General features: G+C 39.9%; 1 protein-coding gene across 1 annotated transcript in view; it reads right to left on the bottom strand.

Moving 5' to 3' along the window:
- LOC124795120 (protein GPR107) overlaps positions 1 to 24,240 on the bottom strand; it is a 174,789-nt gene that overhangs the window by 119,304 nt on the left and 31,245 nt on the right. The window contains exons 3-4 of the mRNA XM_047258983.1: positions 10,386 to 10,531; positions 3,870 to 4,039 (exon numbers count right to left, since the gene is read on the bottom strand). Of these exons, the coding sequence (XP_047114939.1) occupies positions 3,870 to 4,039; positions 10,386 to 10,531 (316 nt within the window). The remainder of the gene's footprint in view (positions 1 to 3,869; positions 4,040 to 10,385; positions 10,532 to 24,240) is intronic.

Here is a 24,240-nt window from a genome sequence, read left to right as displayed (position 1 = left end):
CACACACACACTGGTCATACCGGACTCCAGAGTCCATTACCGCAGCAACGTATTTTCGCCATCTGTCCCTGTCTTGGGCTATTTCCTTCCATTCACCTTCAATACCTAGGCTCCTCAAATCAGCCTTCACATTGTCCTCCCATCTACACCTCGGTGTCCCCAGAGGAAGTTTTCCCTCTAAGTGCCCTACCAGTACTCTGCGCGCTGCCCTGCCCTCATCCATTCGAGCTACGTGACCTGCCCATCACAGCCTACGTGATTTAATAATACTGATTATGTCAGGGCTTGAATAGAGTTCGTGAACCTCTTCGTTGTGCAGTTTTTGCCACTCTCCGCTAATGTCATCCCTTTTTGCTCTGAAAACTTCCCTCAAAATTTTGTTTTCATTTTGCACAGTGAGAGACCAAGTCTCACACCCATACAGCATAACTGGTAGAATAACAATTTTGTATAATGTAATCTTTAAATTCCTAGACAATATCCGTGATGAAAGTAATCTATTCAGTGAGAAATAGTATGCATTTCCTGCCCGGAATCTCTTCTTCAGTTCGGATTCAATCTCGTTTCTCGAAGTGACATCCACGCCTAGACTTAAATGTGTTCACTTTTTCAAACTGCATATCTCCAACTCTTAACATTTCCTGATCTACTGCTGTTGGCATTCTAGTAGTAACCAGGTATTTAGTTTTGTCTTCACTAGCCTATCGCTAATGATGTTTAGATCATCTGCGTACCCTAATATCTTAATATTTCCATTTAACTCCAACCCTCTGAATTATCTGCTGCCATTCGTACAATATATTCTAGGACTAAATTAAAAAGTAGCAGGGACAGGGCATCTCCCTGCTTAAGTCTGTTCTTTATTACAAATTATTCTGACTCCAATTTCCCCACGCGTACTCTACCTTTTGTGTTTTTCAAACTCGCTTTTATAAGTCTAACATACTTCTTTGGTATTCCAAGTTCCAAAAGAATTCTGTACAATTTTGATTGCAATACTGAATCATATGCTTTTGTAAAATCTATGAAAAGATTATGAATTGGTTTATTGTATTCCCATTTCTTTTCCAAAATTTGACGCAGGGTGAATATTCTTGAATATGAGAAGGGAAGTTGGTCATAGGTTACGAGCAAAGAAGAGGGATTATTTGAACAATCAAATTAAAAAAATGGAAACAAACAGTAAAACAATAAACATTAGGGAACCTTACCTAGACATAAATGGGTATAGGAAGGGGTTCAAGGCTAGGATAAATGCACTTTGAGGGGATGCCAGAGGAATACTGACAGACCCCAGTGCTCTATTAAGTAAATGGAGGGCATATTTTGAGCATCTATTAAATGTACACCAGGAAGCAGGAAATGAGCAGGCATACGATATACATACAGCAGAACCCCCAGATACCGGAGCCAATGTTAAAGGAAGTAAGAGATGCAATCAACAAATTGAAAAACCATAAAGCACCAGGATCAGATTGCATAACTGCAGAATTAGTTAAAAATGGGGGACAGAAATTGGTGGAAGTAGTTCACAAAGTGAAAACTAAAGTATAGAACTCAGAGATGATACCTGAAGGGTGGCAGGAGTCGATTCTGATCCCAATTTTTAAGAAGGGCAACAAAATAGATTGTAGTAATTATAGAGGGAGAACATTTCACTTTTGTTAATCAAATAATTTTATGGAAAGTAGTTGCACAGTATAAGGACTTTCTACCAGTAGCCTGAAAACACAAGAAGAGTTTTTTTGAGATTTTGTACAGTAGTCGTCTGACCAGCACCGGACTCAAAACTGCAAGAAGTTGCATTTTGTTGGCATGAACCCTCACACCGTAAAACCTTGTTGATGCTTAGTCGACACTTACATAAATAAATGTCAAGTGTCCACATCAGAAGTAGACCTACTCACCTGCAATTATGGATTTCTATGGAATGCAGTCAGGCCTGAGATACCAATGTCTTAACACCTACGGGGCACAAGGGAAGGTGCCACAGGTAGCAAGGAAAGAAATTAATACAGTAGGAAACAGCGCCAAATAACACCCTGAAAGTCGCATTTCCTGCCTACAGTCCACAGGCCAGTAAACAGGCAACTGGCACACTATGCACACAATACAATTCTCTTACAAGGTTGACATGACAACATTGTTCTAGGAGCAAACAAAAAAATACTATAGCTTGCTTCCATAGAAATCTCTCATAGGAGATACAGCTCTGTGATGGCAATAAGATATTGGATAGGCTCACAGCATTGGAATGTCAATTTCCTGCAACTGACTATTGCCAAAATGACACTTGAACAAAGATGGGAGAAAAACTGTAGTTTGATATACTGAAGTATGTTCCTTATGCTTTTCAACAGTATCCATGAGATTTAGCCAACAGTGGACCTAAAAGAAATGTACGAGTAGTTCATGACAATTTATTAGACTTGGAAACTTGCACGAGTTCTTCCAGTGCCCATATGACCAACCGACCTGTTTCCTCAGGACTGAAGAAATTTTTTCTGGTAAAAGCTGCTGACAGGATACCTTTTCAGCCCTCTGCTGAATACACTAAAAAGTGCCCATGCCACCAACTAGCCAATAGGGAAATATGAGAAAGGGATCATTTGGTTGCTACCAACTGTATCCTGAATTCTGGAGAGCAGTTGTTTCTCTCTCTCGAGTTCTTGCCCTGGGACAGAGCAGGTGCTCTTGGTTTCTATCTTTCAGGCAGTGCAGGCGATCTCATGCTGCCTGACTCTGTCTCTGCTATCCCCGACCAACCAATGGCTAGTTTAAACATGAACCGCCTTTCTCTCTCCTTCCTATTTCCGTATTTTGACTAAAACTCAGACTGGTGTACTCCCCTACAGTACAGCCCAGATGAGGTCTCCTGTATAATGTGTTTCCAGAATACACCCTGAATTTCCTTTAAGTCTCTTTTTTCATTTAAAACCACCTCCCTTCAGGCACTCAAAAATGATCCCTCTCCCATCCTTGACATTGGCTGCCTCCATACCACATAAGGTCTGTGCATGTCTGTTGTTTCACTACAAGGGAGCCAAGACACAAACTTTGTTAAGGTGTCCTAAATATCCACCTTATGGTCACAATCTCTCCTGATGCAACATTTTTCTCTTTCCAAAGGAAAAGAAACTATCTGTGAACTTATTTTTAGTCACTACAGGTCACTGCCTCTATGCACAGAGTACTCCTGAGCATCCTTGCTAGGAAGGCATATTATGGCTCAAGGACGTTTAGAATGTGCTTCTGTGCATACAACTTGAAGGAAAGTACTTGGACAAGGTGTGAAGGTGGCTTTCCAGAAACATAAAACTTGACATTACTTCCTAAAAGGTATCAGTGTGACTTTTGAATTCATTCATTCATCAAATGTAATGTCCACCTTTGGAAAACTGTCTATATAATTTGTTGCGTACATAAATCAAAATAATATATGGAAGCAAACTAAAACAAAAAAGGTCCCTTTTACACACACACACACACACACACACACACACACACACACACACACACACAGGGAGGGGAGGAGGGGAGGAGGGGAGGGGGAGGGGGAGGGGGAGACTGACAGAGAGAGAACCAGCGAGTAAATTAATCCCACCAAGATTCAATAAACTGATGAAACATGACAGATACAAATTTGTAACAAAATAGGAATATTATCACCTCAAACATTTTGTTGGTTCTTTCCCAAAATACTAAGTCTTCTGACTTAATGACATGTCAAGAAAAGAATTTATGAAGTTGGAATTTAAGTGACCATACTGTTGTAAGCTATCAAGCAATTAATGAAGATGATGAAACAGCTCTGATAAAAAAGTAAAGAAATAACTCTTTCATTCATAACAAAATTAAGAGAAAAATACCTTGTTTATCATGCCGAGTTATGCTGCGTCTTGTTCTCTGATTAAAAAGTGTTGTATGTGTAAGTGGCGATATACCAAATTCTCTCTTGGGTCTCATTGCAGGAGGCATGTCATTCCGATTCTTGTAAATTCTAAGATTCTGCATCTCACCACTGCAGTTCACACGTAACCTAGTTTGGAAGACAATAATGTTGTTTAAATGTTGATATACATATCACTGTCACTGTGTGAGTGCCTGTAATTAAAATTAGTAGCTATTTTATTTGCAAACAGATGAAATTTAGCCATGATACCAATATTGGACCAATTTTGATACATTAATGTTATTAAGCCACAAACAAAAAGAACACACACATTCCAAGTGACAACAATGCATACCTAATCTACCCAAGTTATTCAACCAGAAAGAAGGGACCTACAGTTTAAAGAGCTACCTGTACCATGTGTAGTTTCTGGTGACTCCTCACATTGTTGTCAATATAATTACCCTGACATTATGGAGAACCTTCAATTACACTCTTGGGAAACAATAAATTGACTGTGGAGAACAATGCAAGAATACATTGTTATTTTGGATCTAGAATTATTACACTAACTGTTGCAACTATACTGGGCATGTGGCCAAGGGCGAAATTTATTGGGTCTAGTGATAACTCTGAAAACAGGTGACAACTATAAAACAGAATCCACTGAAATTATTATACTGATATACACTTATCAGCCAAAACATTATGACCACCTGACTAATAGGCAGGATGTTCATCTTTGGCACGGATAACAGAAGTGACATGTCATGGCATGGTACCAATGAGGCCTTAGTAGGTTGCTGGAGGGAGTTGGCACCACATCTGCATACACAAGTCCCCTAATTCCTGTAAATTCTGGGGAGGCGGCGATAAGCTCTGATTCCAGATTCAATCACGTCCCAGACGTATTCAATCAAGTTCAGATCTGGAGAGTTAAGGGGCCAGCACGTCAACAGGAACTCACCACTGTGTTCCTTGAACCATTCCATCACACTCCTGGCCTTGTGACATGACACATTATCTTGTTGAAAAATGCCACTGCCGTCGGGACACACAATCATCATGAAGGGGTGTATGTCATCTGCAACTAGTGTACCATATTCCTCGGCTGTCATAGTGCCTTGCACAACCTCCACTGGACCAATGGATGCCCATGTGAATGTTCCCTAGAGGAAAATGGAGCCACCGCCACCTTGTCTGCGTCCACCACTACAGGTGTCAAAGAGCTGTTTCCCCGGAAGACGAAGGATTCTTGCCCTCCAATTGGCATGATGAAGAAGGTGTTGGTACTCATCAAACAATGCAATGCTCTGTCTCTGCGCCAAGGTCCAGTACCAATGGTCATGTGCCCATTTCAGTTGTAGTTGTGAACATCGTGGTGTTAGCACTGATCCATGCATGGGTTGTCAGCTGCAGAGGCCCTTCGTTAGGAGTGTTCACACACACTTGTACACTCCCCAGCATTAAAATCTGATGTTATTTTTGCTGCAGTTCACTGCCTATCCTATTTTACCAGTCTGCCCAGGCTATGATGTCCAACATCTGTAATGAAAGGTGGACACGCAACCCCACCACATCTGGATGTGATTTCACCTTGGTTTCACCAAATGTTGAAGACACACCACAGCACTCCTCAAAAACCTGACAAGTCGTGCAGTTTCCTGAATGCTCTTGCTGAGCCTCAGGGCCATCACAATCTGCCCTCAGTCAAACTCAGATAGATCATGTGCCTTCCCCATTCTACACACAGACAGCACACTCAGTGGTACTATGTGCATCATGCATGTGTCTGATTAGCAGTCATTCCTCACCAGGTGACCCTGCTATCAACTGGACAGGTTATATCGATAGTAGGTCGGTGGTCATAATGTTCTGGTTGACCAGTGTACATGCACATGAAACTTGCACTGGTTCCATGGGTGCTATACGCTATGAGTCATAATATCATAACATTATTTACTGTTGAGCAGCAGGTAAGTGCACTAATTAGTGATTACTTGTCACTCAGCTATCAAACTTATGCTCTTAGTCAGTGTCTTGATGAAAACTCCAAGTTCAATGGCACCACAACAATAACTGCCTTTCCACCATTCAATAGCTCCTCTGTAATATCATTATCCATTTGCACATCATCTTTTATCTTCCGTCCCTGAATCCAAAGGAACTCATACTTCTCTAATCTTGGAATCTGTTGATATTTTATATGTGACTATGTGACTGAAAAGTGGTGCGACAATGCTTTTAATTCATGCGCAAAATTGATGATCAAAAAAAAAAAAAAAAAAAAAAAAAAAAAAAAAAAAAAAAAAAAGGGAAATTTCAATACAGCAAGGAGGAAGAGATATTTGACAATAAGCTAGGCACTGGGTTGGAAGAGCAAGAGAATCATGATAGGACTCTATGTTCAGAATGTTTTTGTCAATTATCAGCAAGTACACCAATTTATGCATTTACACATGTAATTTACTAAACAGGGACTTAGAAGTCCATGCCATGTTGATGAGAACACAGGGGAGTTTCACTAAATGCTCTTGTTTCCTTAGTCTCTTGGGGCAGGTGAAATACATGAGAATATTAAATAACGAACACAACCCCAAATTGTCTACTCAGAATGCATATTCCAGTGTTCCGTTTTAAGCTTGGCTTGGCTAAAGTATTTGCAAAACCCATAAGAAAGAGGGAGTCAACATGATTCCTGCATTTTGTAGAAAGTTTCTCACAGTTTCAACCACCAAGCCACAAGGAGGCCTTCTAGAAGGACCAGACATAATGGTGTTTCTGGTTACATACAGAGACGTGAGTTGCTGTACGTCTCTGAAACTTTTTGTATTCTCATTCAGTTTTCTTTCCAAACAAATTGTTGTAAGTGAAGAGATGGGTAAAACATTTGACCAGGATATGAAGGCCACAGAAATGTATTAGCAGGGCTTTTGGATTGAGTCCATTACGGAAAGCTACTTCTGAACGCTTTATTGTGACAACTCAATGAAAGTACATTAATGACAATCTTCTACAAAGCAGTTTTAGCTTTCAGATCTCTCTATATGGACTTGTGCTTGTTTTAAATGTGAAATATGCTATTACTGTCACTATGCATATTTTTTTGCATAAAATCTGTATTTGGTGGTTTGTTGAAATAACAATTTTCAAAATCTAATGCGGTAAAATTTCTACGTGATGGAAGAAACCACAAGTGTTCCCAACTTCAAGATTTCAGTAAGTTTCTCTTGAAAATAGATCACAACTTTCAAATTTAAATGAATATGAAGATATTTCCATTGTCTGTCTTCTTTTGAGACATTTAGTTCCACTATTTGCATGGTTTATAGGCTGCGGGGAAACTGCTTGCTAGGAAGAGTATGTAACGCTCAAGTACATAGTTTCAACTTCTTTTTTTATGTTCTAAGGATTGTGAAACAAAATGATCTTTATTGTGCTCTGCTGAGATACTGTTACACACATCACGCTTCCAGCTAGCATGACTCAAGGACACAGTTGGGTGATAAAGATATCGAAATAAATGTTGTGTAATGTGTTGATAATCTACAATCTACTTTCTAAGCATATTATTACACAAATATCCTTAACAAGAATTTCTCTGTCACAACATAACTGGGGTTTGAGGAAGATCCTCATTTAATCTGAGGGTATAATACATTACATTCATACAGCATTCATAGATATGCTGAAACCAATAATGAAAGTAATGCCCAGCTGCACTATTTACAAAGTGAAATTACAATTTTCAAAAGTAATTTAGAAAACATATTTCTGGAATGTCTAGTGCATTTTCACATATACTTGGTACAGGCACTGTGGGACCCACATCAAAAAGGACTAACAAGTGATACTGAACATATACAGAGAAGGACAGCACAAATATTCACAGGTCTGTTTGACCAGTGGGAGAATGTTACTGAGGTGCCAAAGAAACTGACTGGCAGACTCTTGAAGATACGCATAAACTAACCCAAGAAAGTCTAGTAACAACGTTTCAAGAACCGGCTTTAAATGATGGCTCTAAGAAAATACTAGAACCCTCTATATATTGCTCACACAGAGATCATGAGGACAAAATTAGAATAATTAAAGCACACAGAGGCATTCACACAATCAGCCTTCCCATGCTCCACACATGAATAAAATGAGAAGAAACCCTAAAGGTACATTTACATCTCAGATTTTTATCGGTTCAAGTATGCGCGACATATATACGCATCTCTGGGACACATATCGGCACTCGTAGATGTACGCTACTTGCAAGTCATACACGTGTGATCATGCATTTACATCTTGTGATTTGTATCTGTATGTCTGGTAGTGCACAGCTCTTCAGAATTTGCAATGGCTCCCCAAGACTTTACAGTTTTATGTTCTGGTGCACTTGGCCCTTTGGACAAAAAAAGGAAAAACCACATAGTGCAAATCAAGATCAAACAGGCATTTGTAAACAAACATGGTGGTACAATGCTAAGGGTGTTACTGTGCATGCACAACTTCTGTGACTTGCCATCTATATCGCGGAGGGTAGATGTATATGTACACTCTAGACCTAGTACCAGGACACAATTATCTAGGTGTAACACACCCTAAGCTTAATACTTGGTTGACTGGGAGAGGACAATAAATTAAACGTAACTCTGGGATGTCCAAAGAAATTTCAACAGAACTTCGCACATACTTGAAAATACACTGTTGGGGTAAAACAGCCTGGGCATCATTGGGAGAGACAACAGAATCCATAGTATCTGAGGTTGCTGGGCTGACGAGTGACAGTGACGATGACATTTAACCCCTAGAGATGGCCTTGGGTGTAAGAATGGTGACAGTTAAAGCATAACTCTGGAATTATTTGAGAAATTTCAACCAAACTTTATGTAGACATGATATACTACCTGGAAAGAAGTACTGGGGACTAGAAAATGTCTAGCACTTCTACGGATGAAGGTGGTAGTACAGGAGGGAAGACAGGACATATAAGAATACCTCTGCAACACATGGAGAAAATTTCTACCAAACTTCTACACATATGGGTTACAATCTAGGAAACCATACTGTGGGTATAAAACACACTCAACGATGCTAGGCATGGCATTCAGGGTGAGAAGAAGGTGATAGAAGAAAACAGTCAAAAAGAATCAACATTATCATCAAATCCTACATTTTTGACACTGATTAGCGATAATGTGAAGAAGATAATATAAAAATAATAGAAAATCATCAATATTACTGTGGAGCAATGGAAAATGCAGGTTAGAATATCAACAATATAAGGAAAAGATAGATTGCTACTTACAGTAAAGAAGACACATTAAGTTGCAGACAGGAAACCTGCTGCGCGTGGCGTTGTGTGTGTGTGTGTGTGTGTGTGTGTGTGTGTGTGTGTGTGCTGTGGTGGAAAGCTAATGGGTAAGTGTCTTTTAGCTGTATGTGTCTGCGACTTAACATGTCACCTTTACAGTAAGTAGCAATCTATCGTTTCCTTATACTGTTAATATTACTGTCAAATACATGGTATCGCAATTTATTTATTGCTTCGTCTGGAGGGAAAACTGAGAATATTCCACATAAACAAGTACTGCATTAAGTCAATAATAAAATTAATTTGTACAAGATTCCACATTATAATTCGTAAGTTTGTATCTATACTTTTAAAAACATGTTTTGTTTTTACAGTATAGGCAGGTAATCAGCGAGGTATTTCTATATATAAAATAAACTCTACCTCTAAAAGCAGTTGCCAGTTCTCCATCCAAAAGCAATTGAAAATACTTTGGTTATTCATATTTATGTTATTACTTCATGTCTGATAAATTCACTTGGTTTTTTGATTTTATTTTATCTGCAATGCCACAATTTCCTTCAAATGTCAAATGAAAGACTCCATTTATGAGTTAAAAATTTTTGGTTATTTATATTTTCATTCTTATGAAATTTTATGCTGTTTCAGATCATTGAAATATTAATTCCATTTTTAATTTTGTTTTCTTTGTAGTGCAACACTTTCCTACAAATAGTGCATTACCTTTTTTTGAAACTTCTCCTACTAAAACAGGAAATTAATTTGTTGGAGTGCAAAGATTATTATGAACTTTTATGAATAATACTGTCCAGCTGAATTGAGTTTTTGAAATTTATTATTATTTCATAACATGTTTTGGCTATTACCATCATCATTTTCAAACTTTGACATTCTGAAACAAAGTTTGGTGTCAGAGTTCAATAGCACATATGCAAATATTGTTTTACTGCACATTATCACCAACATTCGTTTCAGCAGTTGTACTTTTAGACCTGATGATGTCAGTGGTCAAATACGTTATCAAATAATAAAAAATAATAAAAAATAATAATTTAGCAATCTACACAGTGCTAGTCACTAAAGGTGTAATATATAAATTTTGTATCACACCAATACTCACATTAGCCTATGTATAACTTTTGCAGTTAACAATAAATCACTAACAAATAAGAACTTAAAATGCCTTACTTTTGATTTTGTAGGTCCATTATAAAATAAATAACAGCTCCTGTGGAGTCCTCATTTGGAGGGTGTTGTAGGAGACAACCATCCTGATGGCTATCCAAATATGGATTCATAGCATCACTTAATGTCCGATCCAGACTGAATCCAAACTGCAAGAGTAAAGAATAAAATATAGCTGTTGCAAAATGGAAACTGCATAGAAAAATAATCCGTTACCAATATGTTCCAAAATTTCAAAGATAACATGAATGGATTTTAATACATTGCAGTGTAAACAATGTTTGTAACTGAACAGCACAGAATAAAACTCTTGAGATTTCTTTTATGACCTCTTTGCCTATAACAATGGAATTCTTAGTAATTTTAACATTGGGCACTTCAAATTGGTACATATGCCAAAGTGTTTACACATGTGAATGTGTTAATATCTACAGGCAGACAATGTCAGCATTAAGACTGTTGTACAAAACTAATTGTGATGCACAAGGGCCTATGAAATCAAGAGAGTTTTCTTGCCTTTAGTTGAGGATGTTACTGACTGCATAGGGAAAACCTCGACAAAACGAAATATTGTGACAATCTACAAACCCACCTGAACGCTAGAGGATCAACTAAATTTGGCTAATGATGCATAAATTTATCGGATTCCATGTAGTTATGTGGAGGAGTATGTGGATACTACAAAAAGAATGGTCAACAAATAACTAGAAGAGTACAAGGACAACTGCAGAAGCGAAGACATTGACATATCAGTTGTTGCAAAACATGCTTTGTAGACAGAAGACCACCACATTCATTTTGATAGAACTCAAGTGCTGGCACTCACAAGCAGATACCATGAAAGATTATTCAGAGAGGCCACAAAGATTATTAAACACACCAGGAATTTCAATAGAAAGCAAGAGAGCATGAAAGTGAATGACATCTGGATCGCAATGCTGAAGAAGATTTGTACAAGTCTTCCACCACAGGGCGACAGCAACAGTGGATGACAGCAACTGACAATGGCCAACTGCGGCTGGTTACAGCGTGTGATGTCGCGCCACTGAGCGGAAGCACAGGTAAATGAAATTTTGCTGCAGTCATTAGCACGACAGGGTGTGAACTGGACACTCGAAGAACCTATACCCCCTTGAAAATGTCCTCCGCAGGTGGGGATGAAATTGAGTGAATTAATGTGAAATACATCTGACCGCAGCATATAGCCCAGAATATTTTATTAATTGTGACATTTCTGGCTGTGCATGTTTACATTTCACAATAATGGTACCCTCTGTAAAGAGAGACAAAGTGGAACTGGATAGTGTCCATTCATGGCACAGACATATCTCCACTCAGTAATGCCTGCACACCAGTGAAGCTCCCTACAATCTTCTCTGACACAGTGAGGGGTCCTGCAATCTTCTTACTGTTTCTTCAGTAAAGAAAAGCAGGAAATGTGAAAGATGACCTCACCTCCATGGATGGATGAATACAAACGCACAACAGTGCTCTGGAAACTATTAAAGTTGTGGCTGAGTTGAAAGGCAATGAGCAGATTACAATCAGGAACAGGACGATCCAAAGAGAACATATGATCATGAATGCCTCAAACAAGTGACATGAATTGTGACAGCAATCAGTAACAGAAATCATGTGTTCCAATAGCCTAAAAGCTTAGCATCTGCAAGTACTCATTAAGTGCCTTGATACAAAATTCTGGGCTCACATAGCATGAAGAACAAAGTTATAACATATCACGTGTTGTGATTTCCTTGTAAAAGAAGAGTGACTGATTTGTATACAATCGGTAAATCTGTATGTTTCAGCCTTGATAATAATTTTAAAATATTATGATGATAGACGTAATATTACTTGTCTGACATAACTTTAATGCTTGGCAGGGAGTGCATGTAAGTAATATGAACAAACATATTAATTACCAATGATGATTCCTAATGAGTATTGTACTCATAAATTCTGAATACATCTTCAGCAATCTGAGTAAATTTTAAACTGTATCAGCAGAACTTCCATCAGATTATCTGAATGGTGCTTTTCATCTAATTATGTTCTAAATCAAGTGGAATCATGTGACAGTGGAAGGGAATACATTATAGAGGTGGAAACCGTCTTTTCTTTTAAAATCCATCTACAGATTTGCCTTAACAATTTTTAACGGCTGCTGTTTGGTCATGTCTTCTCTACCACCAGAACAAATATTTCATTTGTGAAAAATAAAAATAGGTGCTTTATTTATTTATTTATTTATTTTTTTTTTAACTTTGTGAAATCGGACACTGTCAAACAAAACACCACATGCAGCCAGGAGTACTGAAATAAGCCATTTTGGTAATCACTTAACATAATTGGTATTATTCATAGCTGTAACTAAATTTAGAGTCCTTTCTGTCTTTCTTCTTTACAGAATTTATATAGATACAGATCTGAGATCAAATCACTTAAGATTATTTCTTCAGAGGTATTCTTTGCTACTTGTTTAATACATAGATATAGCACACATCCTGCAGTTCGTGCAAAAAACAGGTTGGGCTGCAAAATATACCTACTGCTCATGACAGTGCATGTAACTCCTCGACTCCCTAGATCTCGACAGCTCATGAAATATGTGCTAGTTTTTGCTGCCAGCAAAGAGATTTCAGACAGAGATCATTCTGGACACACCACTGAATGAAAACCAAGCAAAATCTATAGCAAAAATAACACTTTGAACTTTTAGAAGTGACAATAAAGCTACTTTTCCTTGCTGTGGAATACGCTTGTGTCTTCTGCTGTGTGATGCGGGTCGCAGGGCACTGCGTGAAACATTTTCTTAGGCGTGGAGTGGTGGATGTCAGAACCTAAATAATGACTTTTTTTTTTTAGAATTTGGCAACTGCACTTGATAGAGTGATACGTAAGGTACCTCCTGATACCTTTTTCTTAATTAAAATGTAACGTCTGACGTGGGACTTTTATCAGAGCAACGTCCAAAATGTAGCAAGTGACAAACTTTTCCCCGTTACATTTTTTGTGAGAGTGAAAGCGAGAAAAAGTTTCTGAAAGGTTTGAAATAATGTTTACAGTTTGTTGGAAGTCAGTGGATGCTACAGGTTTCTCCTAGACTAGAGCAGTTCCGTGCGGTTCATTGGTGCGACGCTATTCCCTGTGTGCTGCGAGGCGCTCTGCTAGGCCTGGGGCAGTGCAGCAGAGGCAGTAAAGGCTATACATGTAGCGCAGTGCTCGTGCCAGAAAACTGTTAATTTTGGCACTCCGAAAGTACGTGGAAGTTAGGGAAGAGGAGGAGGACTATACGTTATTGGAAAGGGTACCCAAGAAGCGCAAAGAAGTGAGACAAATGTTCTTGTATCATGAAGAAGAAGGAGCATATAAAATTTTAGTTACAAAACATTTACTCAATGATGCGGAGAAGTTTGAGGAATTTTTCTGATTCACACCCAACCAGTTTCATTATCTTCTTTTGCTAACTGAAGGCAAACTGAGAAGTAATTCCTGTAACCGAGTGACATTTCTACTTACTTGTTTTATTCATTTTTCTTCTGATTTCTGCCCGAATTAAGAGTTTTCATTTGATTTTTCCAATCGGTGTTGGCAATATTCCACAAATTTTGCTTTTCGGAAACCAGTTTGGTAAGTTGCTTATCCTTTGACGCAGAGAAGCGGATAGCCAGCATTTCTGGTGATTGTTTCTATTACAACTTTGTTAAAAATTGCCTATTGTTGCCCATGTGTGCGAAACAAACAGTGCAGCTGTCCCCTTGCTGGTGCCCAGTTCGACTACCCCCACTCCTCTGGCCAAGTAAATCGCTGCGACTTGTTTGACAAACTCCATCCGAAGCACGCAAGCCTTTCTCGCAGGTGGAGCCTGCTGTGGCACTGCATTGTCCGCACCCTAGGAAAAGGGTCTTTTACAGTGACTCCACAAAGTATTCGTGCGACCGTGGCGCATAGACTATAATACGCACAGTCATACAAGTATAGCTGCGAAATGAATAACAACTATTCTCTTACATTGGTTGATTTCTACACTTGGAAATGAAACGCTCTTTATGGTTCATACGTCATTTAATTTGTGACCAAATACATGCTATGTAAAATTACACCGCAATGGACGCCAAACAAGTACTTGTCTAGTAAGCAATATCTGTGGTATTGGGCCGCACTGACACATGCCACTCTCATGTTCGTTACGCAGTTGTGTTCCATCCAGCACAGTGCTTAGTGTCTCTCCGGTCTGAAAACCATTGAGTGATATTTACGTAATACGGGTCGAAAACATTGTGAAACTACAAAGGAAGAGAGAGAAATCTGTGTCAGATTGTTTTGATAAGGTAAATGTTTTCAAGAAATCGGAGAAACCGTTGTTAGACCTACTAGTACAATAAAGAGTATTATATACTGCTTCAATCAGAGCAAAAAGGACAAAAACAAATCATGAAGCGGCCGTCCTGCAGTTCTGTCCAAGATGGAGAAACAGAAGTCATCAAAAATCTGAAACTGAGGGCTCCACACCTTGCCACTGGTTTTCATATGCGCACAAGAAGGTCTGTTTCAGCACAGACTATAAGAAATATGCTTTATGAAGCTGGGTATGGAGGCCAAACAGCCTGTAGAAAACTGTACATCAGTAAAATCAACAGAACAAAGCCACTTGCATTTGAAAGCGAACATAAAGCAGATGGGTTTGATTTCTGAAAGAAGGTTGTATATGCGGAGAAAAAAGAATTGTGAACTTGAAGAGAGAAATATAACAGCCTCAGTTAAACATGGAGGAGCTTCAGTACTTGTGTGGGGGTGCATGAGTGCAGACGGTGTGAGGGGTTTGTGTTTTATTGATGGCATTATGGACCACAAGATCTACATAAATACCCTAAAAACACCTCTATCCAGTAGTGTAAATCATATGGATCTTAATGGTGGCTATGTTTTCACACAAGATAACGATCCAAAACATATGACTCTAGATAGGAAGCTGTACATGTCCCACTGGATGCAGACACCAACACAATCCCCTGACAGTAAACCTATCGAGAATTTGTGGCATTTACTCGACAAAAACATCAAAAATTGTCAGATATCCAATAGAAATTATCTACATACCGCTCTACAAGAGTAATGGCGTAAAATTACAGTGCAAACAACAGAATCTCTGGTGAATTCCATGCCAAGAAGAATGCAAATGATTAAGAATAGGAAAGGAGGCCTTACTAAGTATTAACAACAATATTCTATGTTCAAAGTGTGATTTTCAGTACTGTAGATGAATACTTATTTTGCGTCTTACATTGCCTGTCTGTACCTCTGAATGCTTAACCATGTTTATTTACATAGCAATCTGTATTCCTTTATTGTATTCTCATTTTCACTAATCGATGAAGATGTCCTTGTGCTTTATTTCAGTCCACCATTTTTCCATCCTTTATACACCCTTAAACCGTGTATTAGACAGACACTTTGTGGAGTAACTGTATGCATTGTGCGAGTGGGCATTGGGGTCTCGCATGCGTTTTACGCAGCACGCTGCAGGAAATTCTATTCACTTACAACAGTTTTCAGCAAGAACATAATAGAATTTTACCGTCATACATTCATACACACATTGATGACTTGTCAATGGTTCAGTAAGTATATACACTGAAGAGCCAAAGAAACTAGCACACCTACCTAATATCACGTAGGGCCCCACAAGCAGGCGGAAGTGCCACAACACAACGTGACATGGACTCGACTAATGTCTGAAATACCACTGGAGGGAATTGACAGACACCATGAATCCTGCAGGGGTGTCCATAAATCCGTAAGATTTATGGGGGGAGGGGGGAATCTCTTCTGAACAGCATGTTGCAAGGCATCCCAGTTATGCTCCCCAGATATGTTCCTGTCTGGAGAGTTTGGTGGCTATCGGGAAAGTTTAAACTCAGAAGAGTGTTCCTGGAGCCACTCTGTAGCAATTCCGAACATGTGTGGTGTCGCATTGTCTAGCTGGAATTGCCCATGTCTGTCGAAATGCACAATGGACATGAATGGATGCAAGTGATCAGACAGGATGCTTACAAAGTTGTATCTAGACGAACCAGGGGATCCCATATCACCCCAAATGTGGTGCCCCACGTCATTACAGAGCCTCCACCAGCTTGAACAGCCCCTGCTGAATTGCAGGGTCCATGAATTCATGAGGTTGTCTCCATGCCCGTACACATCCATCCTCTTCTTCTTCAGTAGCTCTACAGCCCTTGGTGAGCCTTGGCTTCTTCAACAATCTTCCTCCACACTTCTCGGTTATTTGCTGCTCTTTTCCACCCCCGGACTCCCATATTGGTGATATCCATTATTACCTCATCGACCCATATTCTTCTAGGTCTCCCTTTTCGCCTAACTGAATGGATCATACCTTTCATCATTTTCTTTGGAATTCTATCCTCTGCCATTCTCTCCAAGTGTCCTAGCCATCGTATTCGCTGTGATTTCACAAATTTTACTATGTCCCTGCCTTGTATTAACTCTTGTAATTCGGCATTGTAGCGTATTCTCCAGCCTTCTTCCTCCCTTATTGGCCCATAGATTTTGCGTAGTATTTTCTGCTCAGTGCTTCTTAGAGCATTTTTATCGTGTTCTGTCAATGTCCATAACTCTGAGCCGTATGTGATAACTGGGCGGACTAGGGAATTATATATTAGCAGTTTAGTTTTTCTTGTAACAAGGCTATTTTTGAAAAGCTGCATATTTGCAAAGTAAGCTCTGTTTCCTGCCTGTATTCTTTCTCTTATAGCCTTTCCAATACTGTTATCATTTGTTATTAGGGCTCCCAAGTAATTAAAAGAGGACACTCCATTGAAGCATTTCCCATTGATGTTTAGGTTTTTAGGGGTTCTTCTGGCCTCAGATTGTGACATTACCATATATTTTGTTTTGTTTTCATTTACTATGAGGCCAATTTTTAAGGCTTCTGTTTCCATTGCCCGGTACGTTTCTAGGAGTGTATTGGTATTTCTTCCTACTATAGCAATGCCATCAGCGTATGCACATGTCTGGCTAGTTTTCATAAATATGGTGCCTCTTTTGTTGATTTTATTTACTGCACTATGCAGGGCTATGTTGAATAGGACAGTGGAGAGACTATCCCCTTGCTTCACACCTTTATTAAAGTCAAAGCTATCACTTGTTCTGCTAAGGACCTTTACTTTTGCTCTTGTCTCTGTCATTGTCATTCTGATTAGTCTTATTAATTTAGCACATATTCCAACTTCTTTCAGTACTCTGTATAGTTCCTGCCGATTTATGCTGTCAAAGGCTTGTTTGAAATCGATGAATAAGAAATGCAGATCTATATCATATTCATAGAACTTTTCCATCATTTGCCTTATCACAAATATTTGATCAGTTGTTCCTCTGCCTGGTCGAAAGCCACACTGATATTCCCCTAGTTTGCCTTCTGCACACTTCTGTATCCTTTCGTTTAATATACTTGTGAAGATCTTATAAGCTGTACTTAGGAGTGTTACACCTCTATAGTTTTCACATGCTGTTCTGTCCCCTTTTTTATAAATGGGGACTATTATTCCAATTTTCCAATTATCTGGCATAGTTTCTGTTTCCCATATATCTGATATTAGTGTGTGCAGTTCCTTTATTACAGCCTCACCACCAGTTTTTATTAATTCAGCAATTATGCTGTCTTCCCCAGGGGCTCGATTGTTTTTTGACTTGTGCACAGCCTGGGAGACCTCTTGTAGTGTTGGCTTTCTTGCCTCATTGGTTTCATTGTCTACTTCCAGCTCCACTCTTCCCTCCTGTGCAGAGGTCTCTTCATCTTCTAGGCTGGTGCTTAGTGTATCTTTGAAATACTCTGCCCATCTTCCCACTATCTGTTCTTCCTCCCTTATCATTTTCCCATCTTTACTGGAGCAGGCCGTTGTTTTTGGTTGGAATCTATTCTTCATTTTGCCTATGGCATGATAGAACTTTCTTATTTCACTCTGTTCCTTTAGTTCTTCCAGTTCTTGAAATTTCTTCTTATTCCACTCTCTTTTCTTTCTCTTGCACAGTCTGTTAGCTCTTCTCCTTAATTCTTTATATTGTTCCACATTATTTCTGGTTTCTCTCTGTAGCACTTTTGTTCTTGCCCTGTTCTTTTCCTCTATTGCTGACCTGCAATCTTCATCAAACCACTCCTGGATTCTTCTGTTCCTTCTTATGCCTATTATTTCCTCTGCAGCATCCTTAATGGCTTTTTCAAACCTGTTCCACCTTTCATCTACTCCTACTGTGGTCTCTTCATTGCTCAACTTTGTGCTTAGTGTTACTTGGTATTTTTTTACTTCATCAGGGCTGTTCAGTTTGTCTGTATTCCATTTCATTATCTTCCCCATTCTGTTGCCCTTTGTTAGTGACAGTTTCTCTCTCAAGACTGATTTTATCAAAAAGTGGTCTGAATCACAGTTTGGTCCTCTGCAGCTCCGTACATCCGTAACTGACGTGGAGTGGCGTGCAATCACTAAAATATGGTCAATCTGATTGACTACTCCATTGGCTGCAGACTTCCAAGTACCCAGATGGATCCTTTTATGTGGAAAGCAGGTACTTTTAATAATCATATTATTCCTTGCTGCGAATTGGCATAGTAAGTCTTCATTCTCATTGTTTTCTTCATGTAGTGAATATTTTCCAGAAACTCCATACGGATGTTCATTCCTCCCTATTTTTGCATTAAAATCTCCTATTACTAGCATCAGGTCATATTTAGGTACTGCACAGCATACTTTTTCCAAGTCTTCGTAGAACTGTTCTTTAATTATATCCTCTTTTTCCTCTGTTGGTGCATGTGCATTAACTATTGATATATTCCTAAATTTACCTTTTAGTCTGAGTCTGCACATCCTTTCATTTATAGGTTCAAATTCTAGAAGGCTTTTCCTAACTTCCCTAGTTATTATAAACCCTGTTCCAAGTTGGCCTGTTCTTTCTTCTGGGCCACTATATACCAATGAGTACTCAGGTTTATCTATCTGCCCATTCCCCTGCCATCTTATTTCCTGTAGCCCTACGATATCATATTTGAATTTTAAAATTTCATTGGCTATTTCTTTCATTTTTCCAGGCTGAAGCATTGTCCTCACATCCCACGATGCTACTGTTAGATCCTTTATCCGTTTCCTTTGCCGGGGTCGTGATACATGCTTTCCATCCAGTTTCCGAGGCTTCTGTTGAATTTCCGTAATATTCTTTTTTTTACAGTATGGGGTTATTAGCCACATGCCCAACCCCCAACCTGGAGGACCAGGATTTGTATGAGGTTTACTCCTCTAGGGAAGCTGGCTTCACTACGCCTCTAGAGCCCTCCCTGCCCTATGTTGTGGGACACACTTTGTCTGGCTCCTCTGTCGAGACCAGTCCGGCCCCACAAGCAGGCGGAAGTGCCACAACACAACGTGACATGGACTCGACTAATGTCTGAAATACCACTGGAGGGAATTGACAGACACCATGAATCCTGCAGGGGTGTCCATAAATCCGTAAGATTTATGGGGGGAGGGGGGAATCTCTTCTGAACAGCATGTTGCAAGGCATCCCAGTTATGCTCCCCAGATATGTTCCTGTCTGGAGAGTTTGGTGGCTATCGGGAAAGTTTAAACTCAGAAGAGTGTTCCTGGAGCCACTCTGTAGCAATTCCGAACATGTGTGGTGTCGCATTGTCTAGCTGGAATTGCCCATGTCTGTCGAAATGCACAATGGACATGAATGGATGCAAGTGATCAGACAGGATGCTTACAAAGTTGTATCTAGACGAACCAGGGGATCCCATATCACCCCAAATGTGGTGCCCCACGTCATTACAGAGCCTCCACCAGCTTGAACAGCCCCTGCTGAATTGCAGGGTCCATGAATTCATGAGGTTGTCTCCATGCCCGTACACATCCATCCACTCGGTACAATTTTAAACGAGACTCAACCAACCAGACAGCATGTTTCCAATCATTAACAGTACAATGTCCGTGTTGGCAGACCCTGGCGAAGTGTAAAACTTCGTGCCGTGCAATCATCAAGGGTACACGAGTGGGCCTTTGGCTCCAAAAGCCCATATCGATGATGTTTCACTGAATGGTTCACACGCTGGCTGACACTTGTTGATGGCCCAGCAAGGAAATCTGCAGCAATTTGTGGAAGGGTTGCACTTCTGCCGCCTTGAACGATTCTCCTCAATTGTCGTTGGCCCCATTCTTGCAAGATCTTTTTCTCGTCGCAGCAGTGTCAGAGATTTGATGTTTTATTGGATTCCTGCACAGTACACTCATGGAACGGTCATACACGAAAATCCCCACTTCATCACTACCTCGGAGATGCTGTGTCCCATCGCTCGTGCGCCGACTATAACACCCCATTCAAAATCACTTAAATCTTGATAACCTGCCATTGCAGCAGCAGTAACTGATCTAACAACTGCACCAGACACTCATCGTCTTATAAAGACGTTGCTGACTGCAGTGTCATATTCTGCTTGTTTACATACCTCTGTATTTGAATACGTATGCCTATGCCAGTTTCTTTGGCACTTCAGTGTATAAAAAGAACACAGTCATACCAAGTATCACAGGAGATATGGTCATAATATTCATTGATAAAATAGGGGCACTCATTCAAAGCAAAAATGTCTAGTAAACAAGCACTCTAAAATGCATACCTTAAGATTATGAGCACTTATTCACCTTTGATACTGTGGAACACTTCTCTCTTCTACTGCAAGTTCTTGACTTTATATGTTCAACAGGTAGTAGTATGGACCAAAACAAGAAAAAATATGCGGAAAGCATGGGCTCTACTGTGTATACCTTAAAATCTACGAGCACTTGCTTATCTTTGCTGCTGTAAACACATCTGTTCTACTGGACAAGTTGTCATAGCTCTTAAGGTATGCATTTTAGAGCCCATATTTTCTAGACTTTTTTGCTTTGAATGACCATTCCTCCTGGGACACCCTCTTTGGTAAGTGTGGATGCACACACAAGTAGACAGCCACGCAAAAATCTAAACAGGTGCCAGAAGTCTTCCTCGCTCTTAAAATCTTCCACACTGTAATACTTAAGGTTTTTTCGGTGTTTCCTTCTTTACTTTTTAGCTTACAGTCCCTGTACTTGGACTGTATTTTATTGCTAAACTCCATAGCCACATAATACGGGGTATTGTCAGCCAAGTTAAGTCTGTTACAAGGCAACATGTCTCCTCTATGTGCTGTTTCATAAGCATGAGTAAAAGGATTTCCTTTGAAAAGTTGTAGGCTTTTTAGCTCCAGGAGGAGTAATTCATATATAGTGTTAATCACAAAAAGAGATGCACCCAGAAGGACAAGGTGGAACGTAGTCATTGTTGGCAGGAAGGTAGACTGTGCCATGTATACGATATGACTACGCTTTCAACTTTGAAGAACCAATGTTTACTGTGTTACGCAGCCACAAAACGTACTATTATTGCAGCTTCAGGCCCCCATGGATGTGAAGCAGCAGAATGGAGTTGTAGAGATCTTGGATGTAGCCATGTAATACTCTAATCACTGCCACTTGCATCTGAGCATACAGTTTCCACAACAGATGAGTGAAGATAAGAGTCCTGATGGCAAGCTCCGTGGCACCCCATTGCATTTCTAATAGGGGAAAGATCGGGCAATACAGCTGGCCACAGCAGTGTATCCATAGTTCCAAAGCATGCTGGGGAGGTGGTAACATACGATGATGAGCAAAGCATGGTCATAGGTGTTCACGAATGGAAGAGCCACCATTGGCAAGACTTCCTCCACATACAGTGTAATTGTTGTGGAGCCTCTAAGGAACACAAACAGTGAACAGGCACCACAGGATATAACTCCCCACACCACGTTAGTGGGATGTGTAATGGAAGACCACAAACCACTCCTTGTGGTGCTCTTACTATGCCAACAGTTATGGACCCAGTGGTTGTCACCTCCAAAGCAGAAGCAAGGTGAAAAGGACCCACTGCCACATGTCCATCATTATCAACACCAGGTGAGTTGGATGCAATGTTGTGGGGTGTGAGTGGTGGGCATCATAATGGTCAGCATGGGGTGAGTCCTGCATTATGCAACAGCCTACCATGGTACTAGCACTTGGAGGATTTTGCATAGAAGACAGTCAAGCACACTGAATGGCACCTACCACTGCCAATGGACGTGGTTTGATGAATGGTGAACAATCTGTCGGCCCTCCTTCCTTGCAGTGCGTGTCAGATGTCTAGATCCTACATGTTCTACATGCATGCCTTCCTGTATCCGTTGCCATCAACAATAGTAATGTCCATATGACTGGTCTGGCATGCAATATGACCAAGCAAGCTCCCACAGTCCCACAATTTGGTGCTTGCCGAACTCGTATATCTGGGCAACATGCTGTCAAACATATCGCCTCGACATAGTGCACATTCTGGTGCTGCTCTAATGACACTAGCTGCTATCGTACTGGCCAGCATGGCTGTATGGAGTCTCTTACATCAACCGATGGGTAAGACGTCATAGCCCCCATACTAGTTCCCCGAGCGCATGGCCAACGCTGCAAATTTTTTATCACTGGCATAGCTGACAGTGTGAAACATACCCATCTAGTTTGCAGTGAAATGTTAAGAGTCCTTCTGGCTGCAGCTCTTTTAATGATGATCAGCACATAAACAGATGAGGAACTGTCATCAAATCAAGGTTTCTGAATAGTGGTTTGATTAATAGCCTGTTGTTTGTTCCCACTTTAACCTACCAAGTATAGATTGGGATGTCTAGCGATTCATTGCAGTTGGTACAGACAGACAGTCATGCGAAATACTTCTGATTATGATTTCTGAAAACTGTCTTGAGCAGGTAGCTCGGCAGCCCATGCACAATTGAAATATCTTAGACCTTGTAGCTACAAACAGTTCGGACCTTATCAACAGTGTCAGTATAGAAATGAGGATTAGCAACCATGAGTCATTATATCAGTTATGATTACGAAAGTTAATAAATCAGTCATGAAGGCTAGGAGAGTATTTCTTCTAGATATGGCAGATAAGCACTTGTTAGCATCTCACAGAGAGAATGACTTGACACCACTTAGTTCCAGTAAGATGGAAGTAGAGGAATTATGGGCATAGTTTGATCAGATTATAATTTGTGGGTGGAGAGTTATGTGCCTAGTAAGTGGATAAAGGATGGAAAAGATCCACTACGGTTTAACAACAAAATTTGGAAGTTGCTGAGGAAGCAGAGGCTGTTGCACTCTCTGTTCAAAAGAGAACGCCCATATGATGACTGGTGAAGGTTAGTAGAGATTAGTGCATCTGTAAAAAGATCTGTGCATGAAGCATACAACTACTAACATTGTTGCACCCTAGCATAAGATCTGCCAGAGAACCCAAGGAAATTCTGGCTCTATGTAAAATTTCTAAGAGGGTCCAAGGCTTCAGTTTGCTCCCTTGTTGACCTGTCTGGTGTGTCAGTTGAAGATAGCAAAATAAAAGCCAAAGTTTTAAATTTCATTTTTAAGAAATCATTCACACTGGAGGATCAAGCAAACATAACGTCATTTGACCGTCGGACAGACTCCTGTACGGACGACATAATAATAAGCACTCCCAGCATAGAGGAACAAATAAAAAATTTGAAAGAAAATAAATCACTAGGTCTCGATGGAACCCTATTTCAGTTTTACAGAGAGTACTGTACGGCATGGCCCATCACCTAGCTTGCATTGAATCTGTGTAATATTGTAATCAGTATCAGTTGCGGTCCTTCAAAAAAATTCATTTCAGACTTGAAATATCTGACCATTCAGCCCTTTTTATCTCAGTCCCAGTTTATTTGAACCTGTACAGTGAAATTTCAGGA

The sequence above is a fragment of the Schistocerca piceifrons genome, chromosome 1 (assembly GCF_021461385.2).
Source record: "Schistocerca piceifrons isolate TAMUIC-IGC-003096 chromosome 1, iqSchPice1.1, whole genome shotgun sequence".
In the NCBI taxonomy this organism is placed as follows: domain Eukaryota; kingdom Metazoa; phylum Arthropoda; class Insecta; order Orthoptera; family Acrididae; genus Schistocerca; species Schistocerca piceifrons.
Note: the sequence above shows the minus strand (reverse complement) of the source record. Positions and strands in the feature narration are given on the sequence as shown.